The following is a 17114-nucleotide window of genomic DNA, read 5'->3' as shown; positions in this document are numbered from 1 at the left end:
TTTTTTTTTTTTTTTTTTTTTTTTTTTTTTTTTTCCAGGAAACAAGTAAGAAAAAGTTATGCAGCTTTAAGGCTACCTCGAGGCGGCCAAGTTTTGAGAAAACTTCCTGTCCATTCTGTTTGAAGTGAATGTTGTATTCATGTCTCCCAGATTCTGGATATACTGAATGAAAATTGCCATATTAAACCAGGACAACAAGGACACTAGAAAACCAAGGGCCTTGAGGCTTGTCGGGCAAAACAGTCATGTCAGACATGGGGTCTTGCGGTTGAAATGTGAGACTGGGATGTGTCATCCTTTTTGCGAAAAACTCTAATCTCGAACAGAGCGAAAAAATCGCAAGGAGACCCGTGTAAAGTTCTGAAAAAATAGGCCCGACTTATGCTGGATAGAAACACAATATTAAGGTCTAACCACATCTGGAAGAATGAAAGAAGACAGCGACTCCGAGGAACGACGATAATACGTAAGTGTGCGATTTGCTGTTTGGATGAAGCTGGCCTTGTGCCAGCACAACTCTTGCGGCATAAGTTTTGCGGTTTCTGACAGCCTTTGGAGAATAGTTAGTATTGGATGAATGACACGTGCTATTGGAAACGAAAAATACACTTCTCTCTGGAAATAAATTAAATGCGTTAGTTCAAACTCGAACAAAAACACAAGTTTCTCGCACAATTTACTTTGCCTAAAAGTTCCTAGTGCCCTTTAGACTTTGCCCTTTGCGATATAGTAAACATTTTTTTTTTTGTTCTTATTTGTTGCGCAACTAGGTTCCAACTACATCAGTTCCAGACGAGAATAATGTTTATGTACAATTTTTAAGCGTCAGAAAATAATATCAGAGGCAATGCATTCTCAGATGCCCTACGATACTGTTCAATTTCTCAGAATGTGACAATAATCTCTTGTATTAGTTCCTTGAGCTGGTATCTCGCCCTGGAATGTAAGACGCACCCTTCTGCTATAGAACGGTACTATAGTAGACGAAGTACCAGATAAAAAGCGAAATGATTACAAGAAAAAGGAGGTGGAAAAACAGTGGGAAGAGGGAAGGGTGAAAACGATTTTTTTTTTCTTTAATGGAGTCCTAAAGGTGATCCACCTACAAGTACCTGCAACCGTTCACCACTATCAAGGCCTTGATGAGAGATAGTAAGGGATTTACCCGTCCTAATCTTCCGGTTCAAGTTCTAAGTTCTCTCTCTCTCTCTCTCTCTCTCTCTCTCTCTCTCTCTCTCTCTCTCTCTCTCTCTCAAATCTAGGAAGATAAGCGCACATTTACACAAGACTGTTGCCTTTAGATTTGGTAAAGAAATTGCATAGCCAGGGGAGGAATTCATAACTGGAATTTTTACGAATTTGCTTGCGCCCTCTTTCTTTGTTTAAATTTCTATGAAATCCTTGTATTTTTTTTCTCTCTGTTTTATATTTGAGAAAATATACACATAAACACACTCACACGGAAATAAACTATAAGAATGTGAGAGAGTATTTTCCTGCATAAACAGCAACTTATATTTCTACTGCCGCTTTCCTCCCCCAACGTTACCGAAATCTCACAACGAAAATCCATCGTTCGGTAATAACAGACGAAAAAATACCTTAGTCATCCCAAATCCTCAACGGGCCGCCCACCCGCCCGCCACGCCCCCTTCCCCCTTCCCCCTACCCCAGCCGCCAAGTGAAAATTGTCCAAAGAAAAACGGTTTTCTACTTTTCACAGCCGAAGAATGTTGACCGCTGTGAAACCCATCTCGCTCGCCTATAGCCCTTGCAGGATGATGCAACAACCTAAAGAGTTCCCGTTCCGCTGGCAGTTTGCACCAAACATCCCGTTCATTTTTCCTACTCTCTCTTTCTCTTTCTCTGAATGATCAATCTAGCTGAGGGCCCAGTCGCTTTCTTCCCCTCGCCTCCTCGTCTCTCGTCAACAAAGCAAGAGTTTTGGCGATACAGAAAAACCAATTACCGAAGGATGTAGTAGTACGTTGCAATGCGCTGACTTTGACACCATGCTACTCCAAAAAAGAGTTCGGTTGTAAAATCTACCGTATTTTACGAACGAAAAAAAAAACAAAAAATAACATACAAGAAATGATTTTTTTTATTTTGATTTAAATAGATTTTTGGCATTATGCCAAGCACTGGGGCAACTAAGGCAGGCCATTAAGCGCTGAAACAGAAATTGACAGTAAAAGGTTTGAAAGGTGTAAGAAGAGGAAAACCTCGCAGTTGCACTATGAAACAATTGTTAGGAGAGGGTGGACAGTAAGATGGAAGAGAGAGAATATGAACGGAGGTACAGTAAAAGGAATGAAAGTAGTCGCAGCTAGGGGCCGAGGGGACGCTGCAAAGAACCTTAAGTAATGCCTACATTGCACCGAATGAGGTGCACTGACGGCACTACTCCCCTCCGGGGAAAAAAAATACAAGGAATGTAAAAGACGCCCAAAAAACAAAACAACGACAAGACTTCCAAGAACTCTCTTCCAGCAAGAGTGGAAAATTCCAGTTTGAAGTGCAGCAGCGACTAAGGACTCACTCAAGGAGATACTGCATCAGACGTTTCTCGGTAACGTTGCCATCTTTTATGCAACTTCAAGCGGCGGCGATCCCATCACCTTCCTGCTTGATGGGAGTCTTTGCTTGGGCACAGAAATTGATTCATCAGGAATTGACGAAAGGTGTTGGGCGATTCATTATCGGGAATGTCCATTTTTTTCTTTTCCCCGAGAGAAAAGTACTGGAATAAACTGATGTTGCCCGGAAAGGTGCATAAATGTCCATCATCTCTAGTTCTGTTGTAACCTGATCCAGGCAGATATTTGTTGACACACAACATAGATAGATAAATAGATAAATAGACATAGATCGATCGATAGATGGACTGGACAGGGAACAGAGGGAAAAGACTTCGAACACAACGTTGACCAAAGGTATTTCGCATCGCCTTGCTCCCCAATTTCGGAAAATTCCGTAAACCCTTTCAGGAATTTCCGGCCGGTAACAGGATGTCCCAAGGGGGTATAGCCCAGGTCTCAGTAAAAAAAAAAAATGCTTGAATGAAAAGAATAAGAGAGAGAATTACACTCGAAAAATAGGAAGAGAATGAGGAAAAATCTAAACAATCGAGAGGTTAATCTCACAGCACTGACCACGCACGGAAACATATAATAATAATCACAGAATATTTAGCAACTTATCAACGTACTATCTTTACTTACAGGTCCTTGATGAAATGGTAATTGTTCTTCGGTTTCCGAAGGGTTTCCAGGATGTGATTCATGTCGAACGGAATGATAAGGTTTCGGTCATAGGATTCTGAAGCAGCGGAGGCACTGGCTCGTCGCCTGGTATTCATCGCTCGTTTAGCCAAGGAATCAGAAACCATAAGGAGCTAACAACTGCCTTTTTCACTTGTTGTACTTAGTACACAATACAAAATATCACTTCTTTCCCTTTTTAAGATTCTTTTCACTGTATACACTCAGGGCTTGGTCTATTTACCACAACGGATCCAACACTACGCTGTATTTATCTTATTTTCAACACAATACACTTCTTCACGAACGCACTTCACTCGAGATGTCAAGTAAAACTGGATTCTTGATCTTTTTATTCTGGATTTGTATTGATTGAGTCTGGTGTACAGCCTCCAATAACGCACTTTGAGGCAACGCAAAACTGAGATTCTGTGTCAAGTGTTTGAAATGAATGGTAATCTGAAAGAGAAAAGCGACGAGGGAGAGAGAAAGATAAAAAAACAGGTAATTAAAGAAAAAAGCCAGATAACTAATAAAGACGTAAGAAAGAAGAAGAAGAAGAGAAAGAAGAAGAAGAAGAAGAAGAAAGAGAGAGACAGAGAGAGACCCCGTAGGGTTTCAGCATGCGATGTTTTTCATGTTTGTTTTTTTTTTTTTTTTCTGTTTCCTCAAAAGATTTTCGCACAGAGAACGCTACCCCGCACCTCCTTCTCCGGCGCTGTTATAGGTTTCTTCGGTTAGGGGGTCCGCTAGTGTTTGTTGCGGCAGCCGCTAAACTTGACTGGTAGCTGTTACTCGCAACCTTCTTCGCTCTTGGGACCGACGCACACACGCGCGAACAAACTCCAGGATGGCTGCTGCCCTTCTTCCCCTGCCGCGGCCCTGCCCTGCCCTGCCCTGCCCCGGCCTGCCTTACCTTCCTATGCCCAAAGAGTAGCACCCATTCCAGTGCCAAGGAGACTGTGGAGTCTCTGGACCTATAGCAAATAGTACCCAGATAGGGTATGGCCTTGCTTCTAAAAACCTAAAAGCTGCCCAACCAAATGGCTCCCCCCCCCCCTCCCCCACCCCCTAGGCATGATGTCTCAGGAACTCTCAATTTATGACGGAGCTTACAAAGAACATGTTTTACAATGTCGATAACCTCTCAGTTCGAATATATGTTAATGCATTCCACTTCTCTTCGTTTTCGCATTTCCCCCCCTTTGACCAATCAAATTCAACGTAGAGACCCTTGCACCACGGTACACCACGTCCATGATCAATCAGATCCTTAGTTTATGAATTGCCCGTTTAAAATTCAAATGAAAACCTTCAGAGTAGCTGATTAAGAAAATAACTGACCGATATATCTAAAATCATATCATTTTCAAAGCTCAGCATTCTCTGCATATGTATATATGCCATATGCAGTGCACTGCTCTCCTCCTACAAACCAGTTCCTTACATCATGTCTTCAAAGACTCAAAAACAGGTAACTAATAACACATTAAGGCCGCGCTGCTTTGGAAGGACGACCTGAATCTGGAATGACGCGACCAATCAACATGAACCATCGATATCTGCATAAGATATCGCTAACCTAACGTATACGTATACATATTCATACGCCAAGGTGAGCTTTCAACATTCGGGGTAGATTATCATGAGACAGATCAGTAAGAATCGCAAAAATTAACTTTTGAGGTTTCCGCGTCGAACAGATTATTCTTTGTAGCGTTCACACGCCGCCAAATCTGAAATTTATGAAGAGAAACATGACACGTCCAAAGCTATTGTTCATATAGATTTCATAACTCACTTACATGTTTTTTTTCTTTTCTCTGTACATGTCAGCACAGTGTATAACCACGAGAGAGAGAGAGAGAGAGAGATTCGACAATTGTCATCAAAATCACTTACAAGGCCAGGTAGACAGAAATCTTGCAGGCAGAGAGAGAGAGAGAGAGAGAGAGAGAGAGAGAGAGAGAGAGAGAGACCAATTCTGAAAACGAGAAACCTTAAAAAGCCACAATTCAAGGAGTTAGTTCCACGTCTCCGATTAAATATTCCAGCGTCATATCGCGACGAAAATATTCGCTATTTTCAACGCTTTGACAAGCAGGATAAGCATAAAACCTTTGTTGCAGTCACTATACCGTACTTTTCATAGCATCCGGAACTCCTACTATACCGTACTTCTCATGGCATCCTGAACCCCACCTTACAATTTAGAAATTACTGCTCCTTCCAGCCAGATTTTACGTCACAGTTAAACTTATTTCAAGGAAGTCGATCATTTGGCGTCGAGAGAGAGAGAGAGAGAGAGAGAGAGAGAGAGAGAGAGAGAGAGAGAGAGAGAGAGAGACCTTCCAGAACTGGAATCTGGACTTCTGGACGGCAACAATTATTCGTGACGCAAGACGGCCGTCGTCTCCAAACCAATGAGACGCCTGATATTAGGATGATCAAAACAAAATTATGTGGGTGCAATAAGAGGGGAAGTATCTCCTGCTAGATTTATTATTTTTTCTAGGTTTCCATAATCATGAAAGGGGTAGGGAAGGGGCTAGGGGTGGGGGGGGGGGTGGGGTAGGGATGGGGGTTGGGGTGGGGATGGAGGTAGGGTGGTAGAGAGAAGAAGGCTTTTTTTGCTTCCGGATAAGTTACAATAGTATGTATGTAAGTATATACATTTACATACATACTTAATATTCACACGTTTGTATGTCTGGTTTAATGGTGATAAGAGTCGCAACCTTAACTTAAATCAGAAGCACTATATAAACATACCAGTATAACTAACACCTTCACACACAATAACCACCAAAAAACTATTGGAAAAAGTTCGTCCCGTTAATTACCGAAAATTAAATAAATAAATAAAAATATAAAGAGAGAGAACTATGGCTCAAAATTTATGAAATACGACGGAAGGGAAACGTTCTTCTCTTCGCGATACGCGTCACGGAACAAACAGAAAAGAAAGGAGGAAGTGGTAAAAGTGAATTATTATAATGAGATGTAGTTTATAGGTCTCGGAGTGAGAAAACAAGGTGAGATTATAACGTAAATGTTATATAACCTAATATTATTATATTTATTATTATATAAGATTATTATATCATATATTATATATATATATATATAATAGAAATATAACTATATACTATATAAGGCTAAAGGCAGTAGGCCAGATCGAGGTACAGGCCTCATGAATGCAAGATCGGTACATTACAGCTGAGGCACGGTAATATATATATATATATATAATATATATATATATATATATATATATATATATATATATATATATATATATAAATTCTGAAGGATCTGGTGTCTTTTCCATCCTACCTGCGATCCACCACAAGCAGCCAAACGGCCCCAAAGCCATGTTTCCCATCCTTGGGTCTCAAAATGTCCCGCTTTCAGGAGAGGTTTCAACCGCTAGGCAACGGATGCCGTGAAGCTTGAATAGCCAGTGAATAGGTAGCAGATGAAGAAACTGATGTGGAAATGGCTGCCCAAATCCCGCTCTGACGCTACAAGAAACGAGACATTTCCAGACCCTTCAGGGTCCTGGTCCGATGGATTCGTTCTCAAACGATGTCAAGAAATGGGGTCAAGGTTAACGCAGAGAGGGGTTGGGCAGCTAGGTGGAAGTGACCCGCAGGTGCGTTATGAGAAGTATGAGGTGGAGAGCGATGGAGCTGTGGAGAAGGAACGCAGCAAAGAACCTTTAGTATTTTCTACTCAGCGATTTGCAAGGCCTGCCCTGCGGTTCGAATTCTCTATGAGTATCAAAGAAAAAGGTGCAAGTAACGTCAATGGATTTCCTTTTATCAGGTACCGCAAAACTTTCCTCTTCAACAGAAGTTGAATGAAGGATTCGTAAAACAAGAACCAGGTGACGAGCTGCTCTTCTGGTGCTCTTCACTGAATAACCTAACCTAACCTAACCAGAAAAGGACGCACCGGAAGGCTTTAGTAAATCCCTCTCAAAGGCAAGACGCCCTTCAGTGCCGTTGCTTCACCTATCGCCTGGGCAAGACTTTCGTAAGATTTTAAAGTATATACAAGTTGCCTGTCACTCGTTTCTCCTGAATGACTGCCAGTTCAAGTATCCTGCTGCTGCCTCTCCGATCCACCTACATCACTTTCTTCGGGAAATCTTCCTAAAATTTCTTACGCAAGAGGCCAAAACCATCACGCCTGTCAACTTTCACCGAACCGGTTTTCTCCTTCTTCGCCCAGTCTGAATTATAAACCAATGCGGCTTAGCAGTGTTGTAGTTCTTTAACAGGGTTGCTCACAAGATCATTTCACAGTCAAATACACAGTTGCGCATACAAGGTTTTCCAAACCTGGGCGCATATTGCTTTGCGGAATCAGTAACTAACTATCAGTGGAGTTTTGGCAACATGATTCATTTGCAGATTCATTTTTCCCGCTTTGCGAAATCGACACGGCCAGTTATTTCAGATGCTTACGAAACTTACTGGATAATGGTGGCATATTCGAGATAAGACTGAAATTCAAAGCCTCCTTCATAAAAGGCTTCTTACCCTCCTATGCTCTTCGTCGAGGTAATACAAGTCAAAATTTTCTACCATACTTAAGGTGGGGCATTTTGCTCATAGAATTATGACCTTCAAATTCGTTCATCGACAAAGCAGTTATAATATACTATCATAATTTTAATTATGAGTAAAAAATGTATTCAAATTCGTCGAGATTTCGAAACAGCCAAAGAAGGAGGAATGAGCATTGACAGGAACTAACATGTCATGTCATGCAAAACTATTAAGATATGGATGTGGTACCAAACATTTTATGACTAATGACGAGAGACAAAACAGGGAAGTTGAAAAATAAAAAAAATGATTAGTGAAAACAGCTGGAGATACATAAAAACGAGTTTCATAAACCTCATATTCCTAAGATAATGACATTCCAAGTCATGTGGGAAACTTTGGATTCCAAGTCATGTGGGAAACTTTGGATTCCAAGTCATGTGGGAAACTTTGGATTCCAAGTCATGTGGGAAACTTTGGATTCCAAGTCATGTGGGAAACTTTGGATTCCAAGTCATGTGGGAAACTTTGGATTCCAAGTCATGTGGGAAACTTTGGATTCCAAGTCACGTGGGAAACTTTGGATTCCAAGTCACGTGGGAAACTTTGGATTCCAAGTCATGTGGAGAACTTTGGATTCCAAGTCATGTGGGAAACTTTGGATTCCAAGTCATGTGGGAAACTTTGGATTCCAAGTCACGTGGGAAACTTTGGATTCCAAGTCATGTGGAGAACTTTGGATTCCAAGTCATGTGAGAAACACTGGATTCGAAGTCATGTGGGAAACTTAGAATTCCAAGTCACGTGGGAAACACTGGATTCCAAGTCATGTGGGAAACACTGGATTCCAAGTCATGTGGGAAACTTTGGATTCCAAGTCATGTGGGAAACTTTGGATTCCAAGTCATGTGGGAAACACTGGATTTCAAGTCATGTGGGAAACACTGGATTCCAAGTCATGTGAGAAAATTTGGATTCCAAGTCATGTGGGAAACTTTGGATTCCAAGTCATGTGGAAAACTTTGGTTCATTGATTAATTTCAAAGTACTTTAACAATGCAATGGAAAAGATAAATCCTTGATAATATTCCAGGGTTCGAGCACGTGCTGGCGTAAGGACTGGTGTATTTGAAAAAAAAACAAACAAACAAACGACGTGATCATATGACGATCCCCAGACCATTTTGAGAGATAACCTTTAGAACTTCCAAGTCAAAAGCACAGGCATTAAAACACAAACACAGCCTCAAACCAGTTGGCGCAAGAAGCAAATCCAGTTCAGAACCATAAAAAGAAATTCTTCTTATAAGTACCAGTTACAAGAACATGGGGACAAACATGAGCGTGTGCACGCGATCGCACACAATACACGTACATGTATGAGTGTATAGATGATATAGATAATATATATATATATATATACATATGTTATATATAATACATATTATATAATATATATGTATACATATACTGTAAACGAACCATAGTTGTTGGTCGATAAGTTTGCAAGAGACAGCGTCTAGAATTCAAAAGTCACAAGCAAAGGCATTTAAACTACGAATACAGCCTTAAACCAGTTTGGACCACGGAGCAAATCCAGTTTTATAACAATAAAAATAAGGAAGTCTTACATAAGCACCAAATACGAAAGGCTGGTGGACACAGACACACGAGCGCACACGTATTATATTTACCTAATATATATATATATATATATATATATTATATATATATATAATATATATATATTATATATATATATAAACTTACAATGAGAGCATCAGGACACCTCATAACACACGTAGTTACACGACGAAACTCATAAAGTTGTTTTTTTAACAGCGTCCAGCACTTGGAATATTTCAAACCTCATAAGAATGGATATAGACTTTTTACTCTAACTTCCTTTTAATAACACTACTGAAATCAGCATGGCATAAGGACTTGGTTGGATAACAGAAGGGAGAACTATATAAGAGTGGCGACTAGCCCTGAATGAAGAGACGTAGTACACCTTTGAATGGAATGAAGGCTAATTAAGGAAAACGGAAGGTGGAGGAGATGACCGCAGCTTTGCTAGGTGCTCAATCTAATATGGGCGACACCCCCTATATGTTAATCATCATTAATTCTAGTTATTGTCTTTTAAACACCATGGGTTTTCTTCTGTGGCCTATAAAATTCTCTCTCTCTCACTCTCTCTCAAGGAGCCTCCGCCACATAGTACATCCGTCTCATTACTTTAATTACTCTTTCCTTCCATTTCTGTAAACAGGAGCAACAAGAAATACAGGACGTCAGACTTTCCATTTTCGAGGGAACCAAAGTTAATTTTGTGTTAGTTGTGTCAAACAGTTAATGACTTACCTGCCATTTATCTAAAACACAATCACGCATACGCAATAGAGGAATGAGCCTATGTTTATACAGACAATAAGCCTTTAATTGTAACTCGCTACTGGATAAAACGGTGAAAAATATCAAGTTTCATTTCACCATGGAAAACCTTCCTTCACTACAATAGGGAGCTTCTTGTATTGTTTAGTAAAAAAAAAAAAGTACATTACGTCACGATTCCACGGTATACCACACCTAAGATGGCATCCGACAGATAAAAAAGAAAAAAAGATGGAGGTCACTACGTCACTGACACATATATGCATGCAAGGAAAGTGTCACAGTATTTCCGGCCGGGCCTAAGGTGCTAATGAAGCAACGATAGGCCTCCTTCACTGAAAGCCCGTCATCTTGATCTTGATGGAAATATGCAAATCATACATTCATTTTCTTTCCTGTTTTTTCTTATACTTTCCTCATAAGAGATTAAAATAAACACTTCGATACATTGACCCTATTACTGATATTCTAAATATTTTTTTTCTTCTGAAGGTTCGGTTATATCTGGCAATACGACACAATGACATGGCTATCTCGAAAACCCTCGTAAGCACACACCTAACCAACCGTGAAAGCGCTGTCATTGCATCCACCAAGAAGAACCACTGGATGCCAGGCAACCATACATACACAGTCAAACACATAAGCAAAGCGTATGCATGTACCAATGCCAAATAGAAGAGCCTTTCAACGTTCGCGGATATTCATCGCAAAGCTCCTCAATGAATTCAAGGTGCTGACAATGGAGGGCGTAGTCTCCAATAGAGGGGACGGATCTTATTAATGAGTGTTAATGGTTTGTATGATACATGTGTAACTGCAACCAGTATATTGAATGTATGTGTCACTATATATATGTGTATATATAATATATATATATATATATATATATATATATATATATATATATATATATATATAAAGGGTGGGAGTCAGTCCACCGAAATATAGTCCTTAGCTTTAAACCAGAGGGTTTTAATGGGCCTTTTATACTTGAGATATACAATAAATATACTTTCGTATTTGCATGAACAGAATGCATTCGCTTCTTGACTCAAGGCTAAATGAATGTATTTTGGAGTTTAGGCTGCAATAATTGAATCATCATAAAGATCGCCACTGAAACTCCACACACGCTATACTATCAATAATCCTCTCTGTACCCATGACCTTGAATAACTTTTAAAAAAATTATTAAAATAAATACGATATCTTTTATTAGCAATATTTTTTTATGTACTATTTAACATGCACATTATTGATCTTTTTACATTTTCACCCTTACAAATAAATCATAAATATCCTATACTAAAATTCCTGTATCATTAACTCAACGAGAAACACCCTTTTCAGACCTTGTTAGGCTCCTCTATAGACCTTTCCTAATCCCCAACAACAACAACAACAACGACAAAGAAGTTCGTAGGCTTACTCCCCGAGTAAGCCAAAATTTCGAATACTTTAAAACTGGGAATAGTTAAAAACTATCATTAGCCACCTCAGTATCCAAACGACTGACTTCATCCCATTTCTCACTTTGGGGAGAGGAAAGAAAGATCCCAGCAGCATCTGCGAAATGAAAGCGAAAGTGAAAGTGCTGAGCACTTTCGTGAGATAAGTGTGAATAGAAAACGCACTTAAAACGTTTCCGGCGATATTACACAACTACGTTCCGGCATCTTTAAGCATCCTGGCGTCAAACCTTGCACTTAGTTACTACTGGAAATAGTAACTCGGTTAGTATCTTTGCCGTCGTTTTAAATCATTTTTTTTTCTGACATCAGCAGTTTACCATAGTAGGCCTCCCTCCATTCAACCACTTCCCTCAGGTATAAATAAGTGGGTTAATTACGTATGGCTAATCGGAAGTGTTCTTAAAATTAACCCTGTCGGCCTGTTCGGAAGGGAATGAAGACGACCATCAAGGCTGGCCACTATCTCCTTATGGTGAACTTGTATTATTATTATTATTATTTTTTTTTTAGTATGGACAAGAAGGCAGACAGACACCATCTATCTCATCATCGCGTTGAAACACATGACAGTAATGGTTGCCTCATATAGGAATGAGGAACCTGAAAAAATAAACAACAAATATATATTTTTTACCTCTCATTTATTAGATACTAGGAAATCGAACCTTTAATTTTTTTTCATTTATCAGATACTGTAGCAAATATTACCTTTTTGCACACGTTCTCCTTTATCAACGATCCCAAAAATGGAAAGAACAATACAATTGGACCAAACTTGAGCCTTTTGAAAAATGGCTGAAACATGAAATTCATTCAATGGTTCCGAGGCTTTTTTGACGTCTGGGTAACTGGCAGACAATAAGTGCCTGGAATTGAAAGTCTTCTTCTTCCCAGCTTGTTCCCATTTTTATATGGAGTCGCCGTTTCGGATGAGCCGTTTCCATCTATTTCTATCCTGTGCTTCTGCCTCATCAATTCCCTTCTCATGTAAGTCTCCTCTCACACAGTCCTTCCATCTCTTTCATGGTCTCCCTCTTCTTCTTCTTCCTTGAACCTCCATCCCCATAGTATGTCTCCCATCGTGGTCCTCATCTCTCCTCAACCGGTGTCCATACCATCTCAGCCTCCCCTCCTGCACTTTCTTTGATACTTCCACCACCTTAGTCGACCCCCTTGCGTAGTCATTTCTGATCCTATCCTCTCTTGTCACCCCAGACATCCACCTAAGCATTCTCATTTCTGCCACATCCATCTTCTTCTGCTCTGTTTTTCTCATGCTTGCTGTTTCCGTACCATCAGTGCCTGGAATTGGAAGTAATTTCCAAAAAGACTGGGCTAAAACAGTCAGTTCTGTCAGTAGTAGGGTGAGGACTACGTATAAGCTGACAATATGCACATCACTTTCAACTCCATTTTATGATGTAGAGACAGTGACTGGAAAAAAACTAATAATAATAATAATAATAATAATAATAATAATAAATAATAAATAAAGTCCAGTTTCCGTGCGTCGCCAGTTGCCAACACAAAATCCTCTCGAAATGACAGAGACTGAGTGATCCTGGAGATACAGAGGAGGGTAGAAAAATCCTAATTTAGGAAGAACAAAAGTAACAACCATATGATGCACGATTTTCAAATGAATATATCCAACAGTATTCAGAATAACAGGGTTTTAACAATATGGAATACTTTTGGAGACTGCAATTCATACGAGGGACCTCTTTACTGGAACAAAGCAAGGACGGTAGGGCTAATGAAAGATCAGTACAGAAGGAACAAAAACCTAAGTTGATGGCAGAAGCATTTGTGACTTTGGGCCAATTTTATACCAGGTAAAGAAAATTGGGGGGGGGGGGGGGGGGGGGGGGGGGGTGGGGGGGGGTGGGGGGGTGGGTAGGGGGGGGGGGGGGGGGGTGGGGGTGGTGGGGGGGGGGGGGGGGGGGGGGGGGGGGGGGGGGTGGGGGGGGGGGGGGGGGGGGGGGGGGGGGCTGGGGGGTGGGGGGGGGGGGGGGGGGGGGGGGGGGGTGGGGGGGGTGGGGGGGGGGGGGGGGGGGGGGGGGGGGGGGGGGGGGGGGGGGGGGGGGGGGTCGGGGGGGGGGGTGGGGGGGGGGGGGGGGGGGGGGAGAGTAGTTCATCTCCACATTCATCATGGTGTCCAGAATTAAACAAGAGGCATTTATGGGTCGAATGACAATTATTACTGATAAACTTACTTGCGTGCTGGATGTAATACCAAATGATGGATGATTACAGCATTTGGGAGTGTAAAAAAAATCTGTGTGTGTGTGTGTGTGTGTGTGTGTGTGTGTGTGTGTGTGTGTGTGTAGAAGAAGGAAGGGTGGGCAAAATGCTTCAGACACAACTATAATCGCCCCAAACTGAACAAAATCTCATGCTAAGAAAACATGATCACCAAAAATGACGAAGTTCTGTAAGGGGACCAAATTTTAAAAACTGCAAAGAAAGTAGACTGTAACAATAGATAAAGAGAGCAATGCCCCCTGAGCAATTTATGGAGAGCAACTTCCAACCAAAGACGGATTGAAAAAAAAAATGAAAAATGAAAAATTGAAAAATTTGAAAACCCTCATGATCATTCTTTTGCCTTTTCGAAGATCATATTGATCAATTACCTGTTACACATCACATAACATACAACTACCGTGACACGATTCTTCTCCATCTGAACAAAATACGAAGCCATGAGATAACAATAAAAGAAACCCTTATTACGATTGAGGACACCTACTCCTCCTAAGGATCACCGTCGCCATTCGCAAGATCATGTGACGAAGTGGAAGCTTCTGATGAGAATATCGAGCACCCACAGAACTTGACAAGACATTCACAGACGAGTTGCAGAGCTGGATGACTGCCACAGTGTCTGTGGAGGTAATCTGTATACATTATGTATGGTCGTCAACATCAAGGCTTTTTTCCTTTAAGGAGCACTATCAGTTTTTATGGATGTAGAGTGGTTTTGATGTTTTGCCTGATTCAACTAGGGAGAGTTTAATTTGTTTTCGCCTGATTTACGTTTTTGTCATTTGTCTTTTAATCGTTATTGTAATTGTGTATCTTCTGGTTTAACATGACTCAGTTTCAAGTCCTTAAGTTTCCTTTCCTACTGTATATATTGATGATGAATAGGTAAACCAAGATAGGTCTTCCTACGCATGGTAGAAAGGAACTGTATCAAGTAAATCCAAATGCAAACAAGAAGGTGAGAAAGCGCTTGCTTCCATCCCAATAAAAAGTTCCTTTTGATTGTAGGCCATCTACAGTATCCGGCCTAATCTTCCTTAGAAAGTAATTGTGATGTTACACCATGCATGTAGCGACGTCAAATTGTCGAGTATTTATTTTTATATAACATTGATACAACTAAATAGATAAGAGTTACGCGCACAGAGGGCCACGTACTCTTCTGCTGCTATCTTGTATCCTATCCCTCCTTCATATGTAAAAGTTTTCTCCAAAACCTATATGTGAATTCAAGCGTTCACCTCAAGTTACATTTGTATGCACTAATATGGTCGTATACCCCTTTAGCCTTAGTTGCTGTCTGCAAAATAGAGTCGTCTTTGTAACTTTGTAATCTGTTTCATTATTTGTAGTTAGTTTGAAAACTCCTTAGAGTAGAGGCGAGAGACTATGCACTGCGTTGTTTCACTTTCCTTGTGGCCATAGACTCTGGTCGTATTCAATATCTGCTGTATCCTCGTAGAAGTTATGCTAAATGATATAGGAACATGGCAGACAACTTTGAACTTTGTCAATCATATTTCAAAACTAATTCTTCAAAATCCCTCTTGAACACTGGAACTATTATAAATATTGCAAGAAAAAACATTTATAAAAAAAAAAAACTATCACTCGTATTTCCTAATTCTTAAACAGCTCCACAAAACTTAATCAACCTTGTTTCTCGGACGTAAAAATCATGACGTACCAAGAATAAACACGAGAACCATCATCAATAATATGACTGCACCTATAAAGGGGAAGAAGGCGGGACGCCATATCTTGAGAACTAACCATAGAATCTGCTTGAAAATAATCTCATGGTTTCCCACACGAAATTACCCATGACGCTAATATTAAAGCAACTTAACCTAACCTAACCTTGGAGAATGGGTATAAAAAAAAAATAAAAAATAAAAACCGGGACGCCATATCTTGAGAATTGAACATAAAATCGGCTTGAAAATAATTATATTGTTTCCCAAACCGAAACTACATATGAAAATATTATTTGAACATACCTAACCTAACCTAGGGGCATGGCAAAAAAAAAAAAAAGGTCGATGTTATACTACGTAGTATACAACTGGAGAATTTGCTTATGTTTCCCACACCCAAATTACCGAAGTCCTTAACTGAACCAACCTAACCTAACCTATACATTAACCAGCAATAAACCAAGTAGCGCCCGAGCCAAAGAGAACTTCCCTCATTACGCAAATCACGTGGCTAACCTTGGAGTACAGAACACGGCTATGCTGTGTCCTCTTACTAATACTACCACTACTAGCCAACGTATACCCTCGGCGATTCATTCCTCGGTTTCTCCAGCGATGTGAAAGTAGCTGGAGGTCATCATCACACAATACTTTTATCACCCTCTCGGTGAAAAGGTAAAAGTGGACAGAACAATGCTTGAGCGATCAGAGGGTGGAGAGAACTGGTGGTCTTAAGATCAATGAAAGGCGTTGGATCCCTTAAGATTGAATCGTGGATCGCTTTGGATATACCTTGAGATATCAAACAGCGGAGATGGATCCCCTAGATGGAGATAGGGTTTGCAACCTTCGAGGTTATATATGGTAATAAGGTCCTTAAAAAGGAGATAAGTGAGGTGGAATCCTCAAGATGAAAAGTGTGTTCAGATAAAAGATATACGATCCCTTGAGATGGGAAAAGTGGGCTGGATCTCACAATGCATATATAAAAAAGGTGGAATGGATCCCTCTCAGTGAAAAGAAAAAGGGGGTTGGATCCTTCCAGAAAAAAAAGGGGGCGGCGGGACGGGCGGTGAGAGAGGAAAGGGAGGGAAGAAAGGAGAGGGTACAAAGAAAGCACGAGGAATGGAGGAGGAACGAGAAGCAAAAGAGGTATCTAAAAGAATAGGATCAAAGAGAGGAGATAACAATTAAAATGAAGAGGGAAGCAGTATTTGAACTTTTATCACCGACACTGAGTGCATAAAAGCACTGTTCACTGATCGAGCAAAGGAACAGGGGTTGGGGGTTGGTCGGGGGGGGGGGGGGGGTTGTTGCTTAGGCGACACTGGGGTGGGGGGGGGGGGGGGAGATAGAGGAGAGAATAAGGTACTCTACTAGAGGAATACAGGAGACCCGAGGAGAAAGAATGAGGGATCAAAGAGACGCAAACAATAAAAATGAAAAAGGCTATTTTAC

General features: G+C 40.7%; 1 protein-coding gene across 7 annotated transcripts in view; it reads right to left on the bottom strand.

Moving 5' to 3' along the window:
• LOC135204360 (serine/threonine-protein kinase OSR1-like) overlaps nt 1-17114 on the bottom strand; it is a 368965-nt gene that overhangs the window by 173763 nt on the left and 178088 nt on the right. For 2 of the 7 annotated variants that reach the window (XM_064234572.1, XM_064234573.1), the window contains exon 1: nt 3225-4039. The exons of 1 other annotated variant lie outside the window; for it this stretch is intronic. In XM_064234572.1, the coding sequence (XP_064090642.1) occupies nt 3225-3391 (167 nt within the window). In that variant the 5' untranslated portion in view covers nt 3392-4039. Of the gene's footprint in view, nt 1-3224; nt 4088-17114 lie in introns of those variants that run through there. 4 more of the 7 variants (XM_064234575.1, XM_064234577.1, XM_064234571.1 and 1 more) reach the window with 3 other exon arrangements.

The sequence above is a fragment of the Macrobrachium nipponense genome, chromosome 44, assembly GCF_015104395.2.
Source record: "Macrobrachium nipponense isolate FS-2020 chromosome 44, ASM1510439v2, whole genome shotgun sequence".
In the NCBI taxonomy this organism is placed as follows: Eukaryota; Metazoa; Arthropoda; class Malacostraca; order Decapoda; family Palaemonidae; genus Macrobrachium; species Macrobrachium nipponense.
Note: the sequence above shows the minus strand (reverse complement) of the source record. Positions and strands in the feature narration are given on the sequence as shown.